Raw genomic sequence first — 22,409 nt, 5'->3', positions numbered from 1 at the left:
CAGAGCTTAAAAAAAACGTTTTCCATTTTTATCAAGAGTGAGATAAGTAAGAGTAGCGTAAATGTTGCTATGGAAAGGTATCGTGACTCGGAATTAGACTTAATACAGCATTTTCCACAGTGTCGTGTGAAGGCGCAGTTGTACAACAGCACGGCTTCCTATCATAATAGCTTTTGTAACATCATTTACTTGTAGGTAGGACGTCTTTCTACATAAATTGTGCTGCATAACATTAGTTTTTGATGGTAAGTTGAAGAAATTGTTATCAGAAAATTGAAATTGATTTTTTTTTAAATCTAACTGCAGTTTTACCACGAAACAATGTTTAAATAAAATATATACTATTTTGTATTGTTGTGGTATGGAATAAATAGTTGTATACAATACAGCGAATAGTATTAATACTTGTATACAGGTTTAACGAGCAATTTTCCGAGCAATCACTCCAATTCCGAAGCGTAATTGGCGCCCAACGGGGGCTAACAACGATGATTGCCTACAAATGCTACGAATTGTACACACCACGCTACATGCTATTTTGATTCTAAATAAACTTTAATACTGTTTGTGTTTTGTTTAAGGATTTAATTAATACGTTATTACGTAAATTAACAATTTAATAAGTTTGTAAATTATTTTGTCTCTTTTAAAATTGCCAAAGTTCACAATCTTCCAGTAGCATACACCCTACTGGTTTTGCATTGACGCGTGTCTTGCGGAAAGTGGTTTTTATTGTACCCCAACTTCTCCCCCAAACTTGATGTATGCAGGCTTTTTGCAATGCGGCCTTTAAGAATTTGGTTGCGTATTTATTGTTGCGTCTATGTAACTATCAATCACGCAACAAAGCAAGCTTTCTAGTAGGACAGCGGTTCTTTTCGGTGACCGATTTCCTATTGATATGGTAATACACATGGTGTTATAGAATCTATAATATTAGTAAAATACAGCATCGTATTGGTCGACAAGATGTGGAACAGTTCTTCATTAAATAAATGTTTGTTTTTTGATAAATGAGACGGAAACCGATATAAAAATACTATTATTTGTTATTGGAGACATAGAAAGAAAAGGGAATCTATGTGGTTTTTGAAGCAGTGTTATAAATAACGTATAATAATGTATAGTAAGTTACAATAGAAAGAAAATGCGAAATCTTTATTCAGCTTTACATATTTACAAGTTCTCTGTGATCTGACGTATATTGAATCTTACTCAAGTCCTTTGAATAAAAAACTCTAAGACAATGTAGTCGTGCCTCCCTCCCCTCCTTCTACAATTGTGAAATACCTCTCTGAATACTGATCGTCGCTTCAACGTCTGCACATTGATTTGATAACGTCTGAACAAGTAACTTCCTCAATGATGATGGATTTCACTCAATAACTATCTAAAAAATGTAAAAAAAGGGTCAACACGCATATTATACTACAAGCTTTTGCCCGCGACTTCGCCTGGAATTAAGAAACAAAAGAAAGTCGACTATGTGTCCTCCAGACTATCTTCTACGACTAAGCCAATTTTCATCGAGACCCGTCCTGCTGATTAGACCACAAACTTTAACAAACATCCGTCCGTCCATCTAAACATGATTTAATTAATTTTTAATGTTAGTAGGCCTATTGTGAGCATTACGAATTTATTAAAGATACTGTCAGTTCAACTTTTTAATTTGACTACTACAATTTTCTTTATGAAAATACAAATTAAGAACAGAAATGTGCCTTTAAAATGTAACATTGGAGCACATTTTTAAATATACAAACAGTAAATTAAATGCTTACTGCTTATTCCTTTAAATAATATATCTTTGGATTTGGGGTGCCCGACCTCAATACAATATTAGTGTAGACGGGCGAGGCAGTCCGGTCATCACGCCCTGCTCCTGCTAATGTGAATACCGACGACTGTTATGGCTCGCTTTTAGCTACAATCAAATTTGTTTTTATGTTACGAAAAAATATCACATACAAATGTGAAATGAAATATTACTAAGTTATATTAAAAAAAAGAAATTAAACCATAAAATGAAAGCATTACAGATAACAATATTTAGAAAAAAATATCAATGAACTTTGTTAGAGAGTTACATATGACAAATTCGTATTTTAATACTATATTGTATGAAATTACAGTAACTAGCAATTTATGAACAATAGCAGAGAATTCAAAGGCTAATTGGCACTCAATAGACCTTTCAATAAACAGGAATGCTATAAATTGTAATTCGTTTGATCGAGAATAAATTAGTTGTATTCAGGCTTCATTCACGGCTTATTTGTATCAAGCCTTTATTTAATATAGATATAATAAAATTGCAGTGTCTGTTTGTTATACCAAAAAAAAATCCAGATTTCGGTAAGATGATGTATTTGTATTGCTGATAACTAAAATCGTATTTATACATTTTTTGTCTGTCTGTCCGCAAGCTACGTTTGTTCCGGGAAATCTTCGAAACGGCTGGACCGACTTCAATCGGATTTTCACTAAACGGTAGCTGACATAGACGGGCATATCGTAGGTTACTTTATATATTAATATTGCGTGGACGAAGACGGGGGCAACAGCCATTTTTATAAAAAATAAGCTAACCAAAATTATATCAAATAGACTAGACAATTGAATAGGTAATACGAACTGAATAATGTTTAGAAATGTTACCTATACTAATAAAATGAAGCGTAAACACATACATCTTTGTTGCCTAAGATCTCAGCAATTACAGCATATTTTTGAATCAATTTTTTTTTATTAATAAAAAGCCCTACACTTACGTCACGCTTTAGGCTATATATTTTCACGCCAATAAACTTAAGGGTAAATATTTTGGATAAAAACCCTAATGTGGGAAAGAGACCATAAGTTGCTGCCAACATCAAGAAAGCAAGATTGCTAAGGTTTGTCATGTCATGTCATTTTGACATTTGTAATCGATTGACAAATGTGAACAATGAAATGAAATTTTTATATTTTACGCGGATGAAGTCGCATGGGAACAGCTAGTTTCCTAATAGAATTAAACAAAAGATTAGGTACTAGAATGGTAATATTAAAAAGCTTTACGGGGTAACATTTTCAGAATATTGTAGCGATGTACAGCACGGAGAGGAGATAGTTGGTAACTTTCATTGTTTGCATAATAAGCTCTCGACTACATCAGCATATCAGAGGCGGGGTAATGAATGCACCAAGTTACAAAGGTACGAGTGCTTATTATTTCTGCTAAACTCAACTCATTATCTAAATAAAATACATTTCATTATTTGGGTATGAAAATAAGAATCGCAGTAATGTAATCTTACTAATATTATAAATGCAAATGTTTAGGTAAATGGATGGATGGATGTTTGTTTGAAATTACAGTCTAAACTAGACGAAATTTGCCATAGATATGGAACATAGCCTGAAAGAACACATAAGCTACTGATTATTATAATGTATTTTTAAAATTCCGCTAGTATAAAGTCGCAGGCGAAAGCTAGTTTTAAATACGTACATGTCACTTACTTTTAAATCATTCAACAAAATCGTGTAGTCTTTAAGTTATTCTGAATATTGAAGTGCTTGTTAGTTCGTAAGTTTAGTCAACAATTTGTATCGTATAACCACACCACTGATATGCAAATGTACTTATAACTTTTGATGCGAATGTAAATCATCGTGCGTGTACTGATTATGCATATACCAAACTTTGTAACGATATGCAATATTTTGCTCGCGTTCAACGTAATCGTTGTAACTGTACACTTAGGCTTCGTACACAAGGCGATGTGAATTTTCTAAACCTGTCATTGTGTTTACGGGGCACAAAATACGCGATAACTGCGACGCAAAGATACAAAATTAGTTCAAAAATTTACGTTGCCTTGTGTATGAAAGTCCTTACAGTTAAATATGTACATTTTTACCTTATACCGCACAATGACTTGAATGGTACCACCCAAGTAAACTTTATTAATAAACGAAAGTAAAAACACTTTTTACACGAAAATGGCAAACAGCTTTGCCGCGTCTTAGAGAAAAAGCTTCCGCGCATAATCTTAATTATCCCTCTGATAAGCCGCAGCCCTTGCGATACTAATTACCAACAATTACTGACTTAACAACTCAATTATAAGATAACGCAAATATTTGCCTTTTATCTTAACATATTTTTGTATAAAAAATGCTTATTTTTACTTTACAGACTAATTTATTCAAAAGGTATTAAGTGTCTACAAGAAACCTAATAAATAGAATATGGCTAAAGTAGTTACTTATAATTTATAATGCATATCTCCGATAGTTTCTGTAAATTAGCTTGTTTACGTTATTTTTGTGTTTATATGTTATTTGGCTACATTCTTGTAGAAGCGATTTTTGTAAGAAAATGAAAGAACGTAAATTCACCCAGCCACCTTTCAAGTTAACACAAAGGCAACAAAAGGAAAACAACTCCAAACATTTTTCCAAAGACATTTCTCTGTTGCGTGCTCGGGGCGATGAAGGATGAATAAATCAAATTACAGCCGCATGAATTGTAAATTGAACATTATCTTTCCTTACACCTCGCAATCGCAACCGTCTCTACAACTTTAGAAGCTCACTGTCTCAAAGTCACATTGTACGCAATATTTGATTTTATGTACAATACTGTAAATATCATCTAATAAGTACAAAGACTGTCAAGTTATTTCTGTACTTAAGTGTAACAGTGGTAGAGTCAGCTTTAACATCTTCGCACGAATAGGTCGGCTCGCCCGGTATCATACCACGACCACACAGAAAACAGGCGTGAAATGGACGCAATTCCGCGTTATGTCTGATGACTGTGGTGCCGGAGGCCTAATTTTAGGCCCTTTCCCTTTCCACCCTTTTCTTAAGAGAAGAGGATAGAAAGGAAAAGTGGATTTGACGGTGGAAGAGACGCATAGGAATGGGAAATGTCCTCTTTATGTGCGTCTCCTCCTCCGTCAATTAAGGATAGGCAACGCATCTGCAATTGCGGATGTTTATGGTGAATTCAGGTGGCCGCTTGCTCGTTTGCTACCTTATATTGTAAAAAAAAAAATCATTCAAATCTCTCCCTCTTTCGGTAAAAGCTATCGGCAATCTACTCTTGATGTTTCGTGTAACGAGCAACACTGAAAGTTGAACTATTATATTCTCTAAAATTAGTTACATAATTTAGTTATTATGTAATATAATGTTCAATATAAATTGTGTATGTAGACACGGAAACCCTTTATCCTTCACTAGATTGCCCGGGGGTCATTGCCTATTCTGAATAATTCTGTGTGTTTGAGATGTGTTGCTTTGAATAAATTAAACTTCTTTGCGTATAACACGTTTATTTCGGCCACTTTACAATGATAGGTGAAGGGACGAGAGTTTCGACAGCGGGTGAAGAACGGAAGCGAAAGAGGGAGAAGAACACGCGTCATCGTCTTATATACCCCGTCATCGATGCTAGGATTGGCCTGCCGGTCTAATTTTAATTAGTGATTTAGCGTATGACGTCGACCGACAGACCAATCGTACATCGACGACGGGGTGCAGCAGCGCAGCGGGAGCCACCGGGGGTCGCCGACGTGTGACAGCGGCACAGGTGGGGCGGCTGCTGACGTCACGGCCGCAACACTGTGATACACACGAGCACACGAATTAATTCTGATAAATGTTAGTGGCTCACAAGGGTATATAGAATTTGTTAATAACTTAATGTTAGCAAACGATGAAAAAATCAAATACACTTTGTAGCCAACAGCAAATCTCTAATTCTAGTTAACTTAAACATAATAAGAATGTTTAAATTCTACGTAGTTTATTTCAAAAGGAACGCAATTACTCTCCAAAGTAAAGTATCCCGCATGACTTTGTATCTTTTTTACATAAAGATAATCGTTTTCTTAATAGGAGCTACAAATTGAGGCGTATCATTTTAATAGCGTGTACCGCAAAAGTTTAGATAACTTTCACACAAAAAGTTTCCCAACGAAGCAAAAGTTCACTTCGCTCACGTCCAAATGAACTTCATTTGTGAACTGAAATGAGTCCAAAATCATATTACTTTCAAACCGCTTTGTAAGAATGCATTTTGCATCTTAAACTATTTTTTCGTTCAACATCTACAACTTTATGAATATACATTTTAATGAATAAAAAAATCTAAGTTGAAATTGCACTGAAAGTAAAATTATCCATACTATTATAATATAATAAGCGTAAACTCACACTACTTTGTTGCCTAAGATGTCAGCAATTACAGCATATTTTCGAATAACCTTTTTGTTTAATAAAAAGCCCTACACTTACGTCATGCTTTTGGCTATATATTTTCACGCCGTTAAACTTAAGGAATAGGTGATATTTTGGATAAATACCATAATGTGGGAAAGAGACCATAAGTTGCTGCCAACATCAAAGAAGCAAGATTGCGAAGGTTTGTAATGTCATGTCATTTTGACATTTGCTAGTAGTTTGACAAATGTGAACAATAAAATAATATTTTCATAATTTCATGCGGATAAAGCCGTACGGGAACAGCTAGTTTTTAATAATTAAAAAAGGTACTCCAATAACATACATAGCTAAATATTACTAAAGAATACAATATCAGTATACTCTAATACTCTAATAGAGATTTAAAAAACCTATAGCAACATTTACATGTGTTTAATCTCGTAAAAATTCCGTCACAAGCTATCAGTGACGCAGCGCGCGCCCGTCCGTGTCACTTTGTCTCCGTTGACTCTCGCACGCAATGCAATTTTGTCCACTACTGTCCCTATTTACTCCGGAATAGTGCAAATTCTGCTCCCCTGGTACACATTTACCATGTTACTCGTTTTGTTGTGTTTATTTTACGAATGGACTTTGTTAGTATTGCCACCAATAGGCTTTCTATAATGACTTTTATAGCACAAATATATAAACCCATGTAATGCTTGTAGAGCTATTATTTTAAAGTTAGCATAATTACATGATACGTACTTAAGAAATACCTAACTTAAAAATAAAAGATATTAATTGTAGTATCTTAACATATATTTGTATTAAAATGCTTATTTTTACTTTGGAAAAGGGAACTTTACATTTTAAAGCAATATCCAAAAAAAAACAAAGAAACTGAGTTGTACTTAAACTTTTCTTTTTGTATTTCTAGCGTCTTATTGTACGTGATCACTTTCAGTAGGAACGGGGAGTCACAATAGGTCGGATAAATCAAATTACAGTCGCTTGAATTGTAAATTGGACATTATTCGTTACGGTACCCGAGCACCCACTACAGCTTACAATCCTTACATATTTCGCTAGTCCTTTCACGATACGTAGGCTTATCGTTTACAATCAAAATACTCTTATACATTTAAACACAATGAAATGCGGTGTAAATTCTGTTCCTGCGCCTACGATGAAACGAGCTAAAGCATAATTTAAAATTTAAACGATAATAATAAGATTGATTTACGAACAAATCATACTTATTAATTAACAAACAAAGATGGCCGTATGTTTGCGTTCAGTATATTTTAATAGTGAAAACGTACAGTTACGTGTATTATTAGATAAATACTTAGAAAACTAGAATGTCTTCATTTTCATTACGTTGTGGGAACAATTTCAATTTATAACTAAAAGTGTTTTAAAAAGTTTTACCCTTCTCCAAATGGCGGCTTATTAGCAAGCTTTGTCACAAAATTACCAATAAGCCGCCGGCAGCGGACTGCGGGCTGCAGGGAGAGGTGCGGGGAAACCGCCTCAGAGGTTTTTTTTTAATTACAACGCAGATAACCCACAGCGCTGCATACTTTGCTTGAAATTGTACAAGTTTTCATTTTAAATTTGAAAAGTTAAAAGAAAATCATAAATATTAAAAGTTATTTGTAATTAAAATGTAAAAAATAAGGTATAAATCATAGGTATTATTATTTATTACAACACTACTACTACTAACACTAACATAGTAAATAAATAATAATATTATTAGTAATTAATAATAATAATTATATTAAAGGTATTATTATTTATTTACTATGTTAGTTATGAGATTATCCTTAATACGACCGCAAAGATCCTTATGTATCCTAATCTACGAAGCTTAGGAGCACCGTTTATAGTCATTTATAAGGCTTTAAACTAATGGCTTAATTAATTAAATGATGACGTAATTAGCACACGAAGTAATTAACATTATTGTATAAAAGTATTGCACAAGAAATTGCCGTTTAAGAATACTAACGCAATAGATTGTAGCTAATCGTAGACTTTCGTAGCCTCGTAGCTGTCACAAATTTTAATGTAAAATTGACTGACCGCGTAATGTTTTTTTTTATAACTTTTTAAAGCCAATAATAACAAATAGTGAATTCGATTATTTTAACATATCCCAACCTAGTGGTCATGTATTTTATATTGACTGAGGGCAGATTCGTAACTGCATACCGCTACGAAGGTAAATTTAATGGCCGGACTTAATTTAATTGTTCCGAGCTACCGGTCTGCGAAACTGCATAACATATTCCTTTTGAAATATACCCCTAACTCAGATAACTCATACCAATGTAATTTCAATTTCACTTTGTAGTCCCGTTGATAGTATTTATGTATTTGTTGAATTCCATTAAAATTTATAATCTTGAATTTGGAAATATAAGTAGATTTTTTCTTGTAAATATGTAATGAAAAATAGTTGTTTATTAAAACAGATAAGCTAACACAGTAGGAATTAAGACAAGTGTATTAATTAAATATGAAATTCGTTACAATTTCATAATGCATAATAATTTTTATAAAAGATTTAGAGGAATACAGCAGTGAAACAATCTCCAAATGGATTCATGAAAAATGAAAAAATCATTTTCGGGCAAAAGTTTTGCATAGATCCAGCACGCTTTAAAACACAAAGCATTTTTGTTGAATATGTTACGTCTGTTATATCAATATCAATTTTCATACGTTTAATCAAATAAAAAAAGTTTTATTGTTGCATACATAGATATGAATTTTAAATCTATTAGTTTAACAGGTTAAAAATATATAGAGATATTTACTAGTATTTGTAATCTCACTTAAAAAATAGTGTAAAGTTTTACGTTTATTTTGTTAAGGAATTCGTACGAAGATATTTTTCATTTCCTAACGAAATCATAAATCGAAAAGTCAAATCCAATCCCTGACAAAATGGTTGTTTCCTTTAAATTTAAAGCTGTACAAATGTTGGGGCGAAAGGATATCATTGAAATTCCAGCAGTTCGTCGCGGTCATTTATCCCACAGGATCTTTTGCCGCCGCGACCACAATGGGTTGGATAAATCGAATTACTCTTACATAAATTGTAATTTGCACATTTTTCTTTAACCCCTTCCGAACACGATTCGTCGATTCTTATACGATCGCAGACATTTATTTTCATTTATTATAATCACGATACTGTGATACCCGTGTTATGTTTTTGATTCTACTGTAAAAGTATATTTGCATTACAATAATTTGGCACATCTGTTGTTCAGTTATCACTGTTTCGATTTAAATAACAGTACTTCCAATACACACTTTTGAGGTCTCATATTTCAAAACTAAGGGTAAATTGTGCTCGAAATCACGACAAAACTAACCAAATCAAAAACATATTCCGCTCAAATCTTATCAAAAAAGGATAGAACTTGCTATAATTTCAATTCTATGTAATTCGACATAAAGTCTATTTTTCTTTAGCAATAATCTTGCTGTATCCTCCCTAAGGATGCGGTGGAAGTCAGATGTATTAAATATTTGTGATAGCAGCCTTGCTAAGACGCGAACCAATACTCTCGTACAATCATTTCCAATTTTATTTTGATGACACTCATAATGACATCGTGTGCACGTGCCTCGAACAGGAAATGCTCGACCTCCGATCACAATTTAATTCCAGACATTATATTGTATCTTTCTCCCTTTAAACTATATTTCTTATTATTTTTTGTTTATTTCCTTTTACTGATTGAGACACGTTTATAAGGTAAAAATCAAATGGTAACTTACATATAAACGGTTAAGCTTTTTATATGTGTGGGTAAATTATAATAGTGGATCGTAAAGTTTTAAGCCGTTGGGAAATTTAACGAATAATGTCCAATTTACAATTCACACCACAGTAATTTATTGTGCATATGGTAACGACTACCTAGTGTGAAACGGCAGAATATTATAATATACGTAGAAAATAATACTTATGATTATATTGTTGAAAAAATACAATTAAATTTAATACGAAATAACGGTGTCATATTAGGCGCAAACACTCAAGCAAGCGGTGAAGCAAACGAATGAAATATAAATTATGAAGGAGCTAAAACTATTCTCCCTTTACATATCTCATTAGCCGAAAGATCTTTTTATTATTAGTTTTCATTCAGATCGATCACACAGAAAACACGGTAGAACAGTCCAAAGAAAATAACACCGGTAATTGCCTAATTTTATCAATTCAAAACGTTACCGACATGCTCGACCTCGTTTTAAAATGACATTTGAGGCATTATTATCATTTTCAATAATAATTTGCTTTTCACCGGTCGGTTAAAGAGCCTAAATGAACAAGCGATGCAATATTCATGAACCAAGTTGCCGACGCAAAAGGAATATAGTTTCACAGGCCGGTAGTCCGGAACAATTGAATTATGTGCAGCTATTAAGCTCGACTCATACCGAGCAAGCGCATCGTCAATACGCTGTCCATGGATTGTTGGTATTGCGATTTATCTGATATGCGGTATAAAGCCGTCGATGGAACGGGATTACTGTGGTGATTATGCTACGGTACAGCTCGTCCCTTAACGATCAGGTGCTGTCCACTGACATGAAGTCATTATAATTGACAATTTATAAAAGTTGACTGTATTTCGTTAAATAAATTGTGATAAAATTCATAGATAGAATATTACAGGCATGGTTCAAGTTACACTTATTGTTTTTCCATTATATCCACTTGTAGTAAAATTGTAATTAATACAAGGCCGAACTGTACAATGTAGAAACCTTAAAATGCAAATCTAGAATCTAGAAAAACAATACATCGACTAAACATAGGTTAAGTTAAATAAATACGAAGATGATCCTAAAACAAACAAAAGATAGCACCAGAAGACCTTAAGGTATAGTTCTCATTTAAAAGAATCGTCTATTTGTACTTAACACAAAGAGTACAGAAGATCGTTCAGAGTTCTCTTCGTGTGAGCTGTACTGCATTGTTGGCGCTTTAGTTAAATTTACGCGGCGTGTAGTGAACTTAACGAAGCTTTTATTGTTTTTGTTACAACTATGGTGAAACTTTATGATACACGTTAAAGTATTTAAACAAATCTCCAGGAAAAAGGTTTTCATAAAGAAACGTTTTCTTCTCATTATCACAAAACACTGTTAGTTATTTTTATTAAGTTGTACGTGACGATACATAGTTGTACAGCTACTTTCAAAGTAAACATAATTACTTAGTTTTCTTACTTTATATTTAGCGTTTAATGTAACAGGCAAAGAAAAATCTAACGCCATGTAAAGCAGTGGTTCATTTAGGTAAGGTTCGTTCGATTGCTCCCTTGTTTCAATGAGATTCGTCAGCCTACAGTCGTCACTTAGCGCCCTCTGCAGGCCCCGAGTTGCCGCGGGCGCCCCCCATTCAACGCATCTCTGTCTGCAATGCCAATCTATTTACCATTACAATATTGTTTTTTAAAGCTTTATCTATTAATATGAAGGAAATAAAAGTGTAATTATTTAACGTAATTCTCCCATAAGAATTTTAATTTGATAAATATACTTTGTACGGTAAACCGTAAAATGTTGACACGGTAAGAAAACATTTTTTATATTGCGTTCATGCACATTATATCAGTGCCGTTTTATAGTTTCTTGCTGTTAAAACGCATGTACAAAAACACAAATTTACAAGAGATAACTTCAAAACTCAATTACAAAAACCATAATCATAACGTTAATGCAACTGTCTTCCATTTAATATAAAATAAACGGTAGCTTACGTTTTACCACAAAATAAAAAGAAAGTCATAATAAACATGTTGACATTCGAAGGACATTTCTGTAATGAGAGCTACGCGCCATTAGAACATACAATAGAGTCATCCTGCGGATAGTCTTACCTACAGTCGTATATCAAAAGAATTTCTTATTTTCTGGCCTATTGTTCCCGAAGACTTCGCCGCGGATATTTGATCGACCGTATATCAAAGAGAAAAATCTTTATTTATAAACCAAGAGAGGTTCGCGGAAGCGTCTTGTGGATGAATTATTAAAATACTTAAGCTATTCTTTTAATTAAATCGACTGTCCTTTTAAGCCATAAATTTGTAGATATAGGCATCTTTTTAACAACAATAAATAAATAGGACTGTAATGATCGGTTTCCCGCTTTTAATCATTTGTTAGTGTTATTGGTTCCATAACTTTATTATATGCGTTTCCGAACTACGTAACATTTATTTAACCTAGAACTAATGAATCAATAGGTAATGATAAAATAAATGGAAACTTCAACCCAGCATTATATGATGTTATATTGTTTTTAATTAATATTAAAACCAATATAAATAAAAAGGTAAGTAATGTAATGTATACAGTACACTACTTAATTCTGAACAAACATTCAGTTCATAGAAATGTGTATTATTGCCTTTAGTAGGGAGGCAGCAGTCAATTATCTGATAAGTCGCGTCGCCCTTCCCCGACGACGTCTGTAGGCACTTGTTGTCAACAACGTTACCATAGCAACGCCGCCATAAAACATTCCCAAATATCAAACAAAATTACAAGTATAGTGTACCGTAATCATCAGACATTATAATTTATAGCTTGGAAAACTGTCGTGACAGGGCGTTTAAAAAGCAGTTAGGAACTAATTACAGTTCATAAAACGAACAAAATAATATTTCAGTTCATGTTAACGCAAGCCAAAAACTATCTTAGTATTTATATCATAAAGTGCCAAACAAGCGGTCACCTGAACCAGCCAAAATGGCAAAGCTTTCGCTACCCATAGACAATCCGTAATTGCAGATGCATTGCCTACGCTTAATTGACGGAGGAAATGGTTGTTTAATTAATTTTAAAACTAAAAACCATAGAGATAATCGTGGAAATATTCTCTTGCTTCAACATCAGAGACTGGTCTTTGTAATTAAGGGATCACTTTTGTTTGTTATTTAGCTGATGACGACGTTGGAATCCATCGTTAGCGCGCTTCCCATGTCAAATCGACTATGAATTACGAGGCTATTTTTGCTGACAGCATGACTTGCGGTAACGTATTGCCCTGGCCTAGTTAGTCGCGGTTACTTTTTCTGAAATACAATCGATAACAAATGACACCAACCAAATGTATGAAAATAGTAGCAATAAAAAAAGAATAATTTACCTTCATAAGTTGTGTTAATAATTCAAATGTATATCAGAGACAGATTTGAATAAAGTCGTGGCATAAGTAATCCCAAGACAAGTTAAAATAGCATCCAAATAAAAAAACAATCTTAAAGTTACTAAAAGTGTGTGTTTTCAAGATGTGTCAATTTTGTTAGATCGCTTTCAACTTTATCTTTCTCTCCTTACTTAAAATCTCTTTTGTAAATTGTCCATTCATCATATTCCATTCCCGGAGGACGGCAATAACCTTTGTATTTTTCGAAATATCAGTGCGAGTTCGAGCATTGCCCAGGGCGAGTCGGCAGCGACGCGGCGGCTAAACTGCCAATTTGTAGGTTGATGACGCGACAAAGGGTCGCATCGCTCGCGTCCGACACCGACATAACTCAATTCCCTGCCCATTGCAATTCCGCCACAAAGACCCGGTGTCGTTCCATAGGGCATTTCCTCTATGACGATCCGAAGTTATCCTGGAATATATCATACAGGGATAAAGGGACCACCAATTCTGGCGAGATTATTAAAAGAAGACCCTTTCTTCGGATAAATTTAGATGAAATTATTACGGTTTTGTATTTATTTGTACTATTTTACTCATTTTAACAAAAGATTTTTATGCAATTAAATATGAATGACTTGTGAAAATAACAATATTAACCCATTGGACAAAAATTTTCTTAAGACATTCTATACTCATAAATGTAAAGTCAACAGAGCGTTTAATTACAAGGACTGCTATAATCTGTTAATGTACTTCAAATTAAGTTAAGACGATCGACTAATTTAAGCTCCTTATTTATTAAAGCAATCAATGCTCCAGGTAAACCTGTATAGATCGGGAAGTAGCAGACTAATGAAATGTAATGAGATGATGCTTCAGCCCGCTGGCCCGCAGCCGCGCCACATCCACGGTTAATTAAATTGTGACACCGGTTCCTCGGCGGCGTCCGCTACCTGCGCGGAAAATGTCACTCAAGCGAAGCAATTATTTTGCATTGACGATACATGAAGAGGGTGTTCAATCTATGATCGAATGTTTAACATTTAAATTTAATTTTAAAAGCTTATTTATTAAGTAAAATTCACCAAACTACCTTAAGCATTTAAGAAAATTATCCTTAACTGTGTAATTCTGGCCATCTTAGTATGTATGGACCGTACAACTATATAAAAAACATTATCACATGTCGGCCGCGTCGCCTTCATAAATCAATTTTACAAGACGGAGGGCCGAACAAACACACTTCAACAAGCAAACAATATCATGAAGTATGAAAGAAAGTCACCGAACAAACTGTATACTTTGTCGGCCGTCCCTTTTATCGATTACATGAAGATTAAAGTGTAGTTTTACTACTTTTATGTAACATTTCGTAATGTTAAATTTCTTTTAGGATGAAGATAAAAGATGGGAACTTGTTATCTTGCAGAATAAAAACGCACCGACTTTTAATATGTATAAAGCCCTGTATTAGATTAATACAATTACGATTATACATCTTTCTGGATACTAAAATATAATTAACAGCAAGGTTTTTCATTTAATCTTGTTAATAAATCTGTAAAGCGGCAATCCTCGCGTCATATTCATAGTGCAGACTAAATCCAATTAAAGCGAAGAGCACCGACTCGCACTCACAGGTAAGGACGTGGAATTAGAGCGCTCGGACTAAAAGTGACATGCTAATACTCCACTTGAGACTGGACTACGATCATATTTCACATTGTTTTAACAATTTCGTTTTTAATTATGAGCATTGTAGCACAGAAGTTCTTTCTTTTCTAAATTAATAAAAATCATCATTTATTTAACTCTATGAATTCTACCGGATGTCGTCATTAAAGATGGTAATGGAGTGCCATACATAACTTCGTGCCAGACACGTATCATCTAATAAGAAAAAAAATCCTATAATTCAGATTCCGAAAATCGGCAAGTGTTCATGATTTAACTTAAAATTCAAACTACTACAACTGAAACAGAAAATTAAATACAAGGACTATTGAAGTTGAAAAATCAATTACTATAAAATAAAATAAACGGCGTAAAATTCAACAATAGTAATTCCATTTTATCTATTGAGTCTTGCAAGTCCAGACAGTAGGCGGCAGCAGTCAAGTGGCGTCGAGTGGCAGGACGTGACTATAGATTCAGTTCCACGGCCTCGTAATCAAAATCGACGCTCGAATGCAAAATAAAAGTACTATTTCACTTCAATTTAGCAACGAAACGTGTAAGTTGTATTTTTATTATATCAATAACTACTTCTTAATTTAGCCATTTCTTTAAAAGTGGTACTTCCAGTGAGATTTGTTTGTGAAATGATTTAATTTAACTTTAAAAAGTAGAGATTAGGTCAAAATCAAATTAAGCAATAAATAAAGAACATGCAACAATAAATAAAAAAATGGCCACCATTTTTTTTTTGTTTTCCGTCCAAGTTGTACGGTAGTTAAAAAAGGTTGAAAGCACTGATTTGAAGTATACATCGATGCTTGTTTATTGATATTTCTGCACTTGCGATATTGAAATCGCTATGAAAAGCAATATATCGCTTGAGTTGATTTGAAAAGCAAAGCAATTATAGATAGATGAAAAACCTTGACGAGTGCGCGTGGTAATTGGACGAGCCTCGATCATCGACAGCGGGAGTGATAGATCGACCCTTGTGAAAAGGTGGTGTCGCCGCCGCCGGACCACAACCACCCATGAATATTAAACGCACCGACACTCAAGTGATTTCGTCTGGGACCAATGTAAATCATCGCGCTGTAATGTAAATGAAAAGATATAGATAAAAATTTTACAATCGTAAAGATGTTTGCTAAATGCTTATTATACATTTTCCAAATTCTCGCTTTGCATTTCTATTTGAGTACTTTTAGTTAGGTACTCTAGACTTGGGGGCATTAAAAATGAGTATACATATTGACTTTTTAATTACTAAAATATATGGCTATACACAATTTTTGCTCGATAATTACCATTACAATGAAATAATTTTTTATTCAAATTTATTCACAAACATTTCATTACATTTAAAAGGTGACAATGTTTTTAAAATGAAAAGCTACCGTAAAGGGAGCATCGAAAAAAGTTTGTACTCCATTAAGCATTTGAAATTCACAACACTGAAACGCTTTTAAACCCATTAAACAATAGTTAGATTCGTCAAGGGGCGCAGGAGAGCACAGGAGAGCGCAGGACGAGTGCGCATTGTCCCCGCGAGCGGGCCGTGTCCGGAACTCTATCATTAGTGTGCTCACCCGACGTGAAAGCGATTTCACCCTCGACGACTGCGCCTTTGAAACTGACGCAATATTGTCGAAAGCGGGAAAACTCCTTTACGAAAAAAAAATATTGCCCGAACTCACGACGAAGAAAATGAGGACAGAACGCCGGAAACCAATCGAGCGTTCGAATCCCAGCAGCCAATATGCTTCCGCGTTTACGTTGCGCTGACGTAGCTCCGGGAAGTACTTCGAGCTCGAAACGTAAACACGAATCCGGACGATTTAGAGTCTCCCACCGCCAGCGCCAACGCCCGCGGTTGTAAACTCGAGCGCTCAACAACTTCGTTACGACTCCGCTCCGTTTTGTTTCTGGCCTGCTATATTAGTTTTAGCCAAAAAGCTATTTTTCATACCGCCGCCGCTGTCGAAAGGCTTGCAAAGTTTTCTAATTTAGCAAAATTGTTTTTCGGTCAGGGAAATCTCGAGTTTGAGTTGAAACTCACTTTCATTATAACCATTTATTTAGAAATGTGGATTCGATTTGAATAAACCTTTTCAATATACACATAGAAACGGTATCTTACAAAACTGAAATGTACAATTTTCTAGAGAAATTGTGGTAATTATTTTGTCTATGGACGAAGGTTACTCAACAAATTGGCCGTGCCAACAGTCTTGTTCTATGTCTTATACTATTATAATAAGTGCTTCGATGTTTTCATGAACGTGTATAATTGCAGGTGCTGATGTTCCCGGAGGAGGGGTGGGCGCGCAGTGCGTCCTCCTCCTACTGGACTCTGCAGCCTTGCTGGTGGCGCCGCTCGCGCTGCAAGGTCATCGAGGTCGCCGGTACTAAGAGGTGATACTCTACACTTAATATGCGCCAAAAAAAAACTTCATTTCGGTTAAAAATTCTCACAACAACCATACTAATCCGAATAGTGATGATATGTTTTCTCTGAATCTGAATTATCAGAATGAAGTAATTTTAAAGAGTTTAAACACAAAATTTAAATTGTGGTAAAAAGACGTATTTACTGGTTACATTGGATTACATTTTGTAATTATTAGCAGCATTAATTAAAGTAATCATTTCTGCATTTATGGGACAAGGCATAAAATACGTTAACACCAGGAAATAACAAGCTGAAAATGTTCACGAGTTTCTTCAAAGGAAGCAGTTTATCATCTGCGAAGAAACATTAGGCGCGTTGTTGGTAATTAACCAACGCCCGGCTCAGGTGAGCGTATCGCCGTTTGACAAACGGCCGCAGGTCGCAGAGGGCGCCACAAGCACGCGATCCTAGCGCCACAAGGCGTGGTGCAGCACTTCGTAAATAAATATGGACGATTAAAAATAACACTCGGGAATAAGTTCATACTTACTAGTTTCTTTAACATTGTTCCTTGAATTATAGAAGAAATAACGGCTGTACTTGACAATATCGGAAGATATACATTCTGTAACTACAATAGGGTAAGGAAATTCAAAAGAATGTAAAGAGAATGGATCGACTTAATGTTAATTACTGTTTATAGTCATCTTAGAAACGAGATCAAAAACAATTTAGGTCATCATGTTTTTAACATGAATGTAATGCTGGGTACGTTCAGCCTCTTAGAGACGCTAAACAGCAATAACAAGGTGGATAGTACCCTCGGAGTGGTCATAAACGTTTTTAATTTGTTCGTGGGAACTGTTCGAGGGCTTGAGAGCGATGTTTGCGGCTATTAAAGAGCAAGCTACCATTACATAGGCCGTTAGGGCGCTCGCTACGTGCAGCATGCCGAGAGACGTGCCGCGAATCCCAATAGTCCACTACACCGATATGTATCACATTGTTATCAACTCTACTTTTGTTAATAATAGTATAAAGAAATGTCTTTACTTTTGCATACCAAAAAAACAAATGACGAACGTACTTTAATCCTAATAATCGTTACGTGTCTCCTATAATTCTTAGTACTTTATGAAATAAAATTAAATCGAAAGCTATTACTGCCTTATTGATATTCAAAAACGAAAACAATATTATTATGTCTTCATTGATGAACAAATAACGTGTCAGTTAATATAGCTTTATGTCAGGGGCAACACTTTATCAAGCTCGCCACAATTGGCCGCGGCGCTGGCAGCATGCAGGCCTGGAGAGCCTCGTACGGGACCACTCTGATATATTATAGCTTAACTAACTCGTTATTAACAGCTCGCTCTTACAACTAATTTACATTCTCGGTAAATTAAAGTCTATGTTAGATAGTTTTATTAGAAATGTAGATAACGGAACATCGTCAGGTCTATTCTCTTAAGAATATGCTTACATCTTTTATATATCTCCGTTTTTATTCAGGCACAGCACTCAAGCGCGGATGGTCATCAGCGGAGCTAATGCGGTTTACATTGTTGGCACCTTCAAGCATCTTGGTACAGATTCTGATTTTAAGGTAATGAAAATTAAATATTAAAAACCTACAGGCGCTTTAATTAAATCTTACGAAGAAGAAGACTGAAAAAGAAGATTAATGGATTTCTTTAACTAAACTCACTATGACACAAATGCCAATATTAAAAAATCTCTTACGAAAGTTTAACTTAGAAAATTGTAAGCATTCTTGTTTAATCTTGTACATATCTTTCAGTTATACCTGACGACGAACGTAACTCAAGCTGACTTCAACATGGGGTATACAATGACAGGCACGCTGGAGCGCGGCAGCCGGGCCACTAACACCTTTCAAGTGACGCACTTCGCGGTACTCCGCCGCTGCGACCACGAGTCACATCATCTTAAGACATCATAATTTTAACTCCTACTAAACTAACCTAATAACGTAAACATCATACTATAGTGCCACAACATAAATGGCTCGGTGGACAAAAGTGGAACTAAAATAGAATAGCTCTAAGCGCCCCCTGTCAATGTCAAAAAACTGCCACAAGACCCTTGTTTCACTGTCTTGTCGTATCTTAAGAGTCATTTTCTATGCCTAAGAACGTTTTTCGTGTTTATGAAAGAACTAATCTCAATAACAGCGCCAACGAGCCATTATAAGTTTGTGAGATCATTACAAAACTCTTCATTTTATTGTTAATATACCAGGAAGTTATGAATCTCGAACTATTTTCTTATTTTCTATACGGAATCAGTTTACTAATTGCAATTTAAAAGCTACCTTTCCGATGGTTGACCTTACGGTTGAATTTTTAACATAATACTTGTATATTAAAATTTCTAATTTAAAATGTTTGTAATTGATATTAAATTGTAATTAATTTTGAAAAGATTTCAAAATTGTGCTAGTCATTTAGGCTATAAATATTGCAAAGCGATAATGTGATCTAAAAAAATCATTCGTAGTGGTAGTTGTAGTGTAGACTATAAATTCTTAGTAGATTCCTTGTATTCTAAACCATGGGTAGTGTTAGAAAGTGTAACTAATATTTATAAAAAGTACTAGGCGAGCAGAATTACTTAGAGGCAACTTCACACGGTTTACGTCCCTATGGAGCGAGCCAAAAAGATACAAGTTCGTTGTAGCCACGCTGGGTTTACTATGTTTACTTTTGGTTATAGTACGAGAAAAGCCTCATGACGTCATAGCTGTCAAGTCTCATATTATTAGACAATTTAGTAGATCCTTCGAATTGGAGATGTATTAGTATTTTTTATTAATCCCAAGTAGCTTATTGTAGAATTGATAGATAACATTGTAATTATTTGTACTACGTGTTAATTTATAAGGGTAGGGTAATTTAATGTTGTAATAAGGGAAAAAGAGTCATAAGTACCTGCTTGATGTATTAATAGGCTGGTGTTATTCCAGTGTTACTGTAAATTATCGCCCGGTTTTTGTCATGTCAAACTAATATTCGACTAATACGCCTAAGGCTTTTCGTACACAAAACCAGTCACTCGCTTCGTGTTTGTCTCTTGACATCCTGATCTTCGTTAGAAAAGTCGATAGGATTTTAAAAATGGCGTAAATAAACAACCATGTAGTCGCTATACCTGAAGTGAACAACCACCAAATACGTCGATAATTTATCGCTGTGTGAGCGAAGCGCGCGCTATGCGATAATAGCGATGGAATTATACAATACTAATTTTACGTTGCTTTGTGTACGAAGGGTCTAACTGTGAGTTTTGAGGACAACAATATATGGCACTATAAGTTTAATCATAAATGAAATTGATTGACCTTCCAGAAACCGGGTGTAAGTAGCCTATCGTGTTATGAAAGGATGTTTTTATATTAATTTAATAATGGCTGTGAGCGTGATTGAGTTCGACGCTTCGATGGATAAAATGAATATGATATAAGTAATAATTTATCGACCATGACCGCTCTTGAGCCGCGAATACGAGCGCTTTTGAGCTTCATATGTTAACTTGAATACGTTTTCTTCGAAATCTTTTGATTAGATTAATGCATTGTCTATTCTTTATGGAGTTAAATGTAACGCTGTATTTTACCAATTTATTAGTAATGTGAAAATAAAATAAGTGAAGATCGATTAACATTTACTATTAACCTATTTTACTACTACTTTGTAATACATGTCTAAATATTATCTAAAACTAACACAAACGTCCAGTATCGCACTCCCTCCAGCGTTTATAGACATATTTTGTATATATCTAGGATTATATACTAAGCACCTAATCCATACCTCAAGATACCTAATCCAGGCAATGCCAGTAAAGCCTCTCAAAGGCATCGATTGATTACTTCTTAAATATCCGCGTGAACAAACGCGCTAATTCTGTTAGATTTCATAATATTCCAGTTTTAACACAAACGATTGTACGTGTCATTTAAAATACTAAGGGTCTGTCCCACCATATTATAAATTGTCTGATACAATAAAACGTGTCAAATGGTAACATCGAAATGTCAGTTTTGGTTTCCTTATATGAGAGTGACGTCATTTTTAAGCTATTTGAGCCTCTATTAGCCAGTTGTGGGACAAGCCCTAAGTCTTCATTATTTTTTTTCCTTTTACTGAACATGGTATCTGGAGGTATATGTTTAGATTCCTAGAAGCTTTGTATTTACACGCTTGTAGATTCGACGCACCCTTTAATTCTTTTTTGTTACTTTTTGTACTTTTTATAACGTTAGATTTATTGAATAAATTTATATGTATTTTCATTTTAAGTAAAAGTACATTTTTATTGAACGTAAAGTATTGTAAGCATCGGTTGTGATTTAGTACATTTTTTAGCGTAGTGTTTCAATACTCATTTAAGCTTCCAGTAGATTTTTCATCTTCGTCACTAATGTGTGTTAGTATGTAATATGTAATATGGGAAGAGATCTAAAGGACGTCGCCCTATGCGTTGGACGGACCAAATATGCACCACTCTCAACACAACCATTCATAACGCCATACATGTCGCAGAGAATCGCACAGAATGGAGAAACACCCTTCGAGAGAGAGCCAAGGAGAGTGGTCGCGACCCTCAGGAATGAGGAAACGATCCGGAGAGAGAGAGAGAGATGTAATATGTAGTTGTGATTTATCAATAGTCAAAGTTGATGAAATCGTCTACTATCAGTACTAATAACTAGACACATTTCTATCCTTCCAGGTGAATTAAAATAAATCAGCGATCAGCAATCTAAATAACTTTTAGCGACTTTAGAGTCTTCTTTTACTGTCTTTGTTTTAATTTTTTCTTTAATATATGTACCCTAATTTATTGTTGTAATTAACGAAAAAGCTATTTGATTCAACGTTTGTTATTAAAAAAGAAAAAAAAGATTTTGTTTTTAAT

General features: G+C 34.5%; 1 protein-coding gene across 1 annotated transcript in view; it reads left to right on the top strand.

Annotated features, from left to right (window-relative positions):
- The window catches only part of LOC106110898, a 54,264-nt gene extending 31,855 nt beyond the window's left edge, over positions 1 to 22,409 (top strand). The window contains exons 3-5 of the mRNA XM_013292848.1: positions 17,370 to 17,488; positions 18,981 to 19,074; positions 19,270 to 22,409. Of these exons, the coding sequence (XP_013148302.1) occupies positions 17,370 to 17,488; positions 18,981 to 19,074; positions 19,270 to 19,431 (375 nt within the window). The 3' untranslated portion in view covers positions 19,432 to 22,409. The remainder of the gene's footprint in view (positions 1 to 17,369; positions 17,489 to 18,980; positions 19,075 to 19,269) is intronic.

This window comes from Papilio polytes, unplaced genomic scaffold, assembly GCF_000836215.1.
Source record: "Papilio polytes unplaced genomic scaffold, Ppol_1.0 DF824191.1, whole genome shotgun sequence".
NCBI classification, from domain to species: Eukaryota; Metazoa; Arthropoda; class Insecta; order Lepidoptera; family Papilionidae; genus Papilio; species Papilio polytes.
This window is presented reverse-complemented; position numbering and strand designations above follow the sequence as displayed.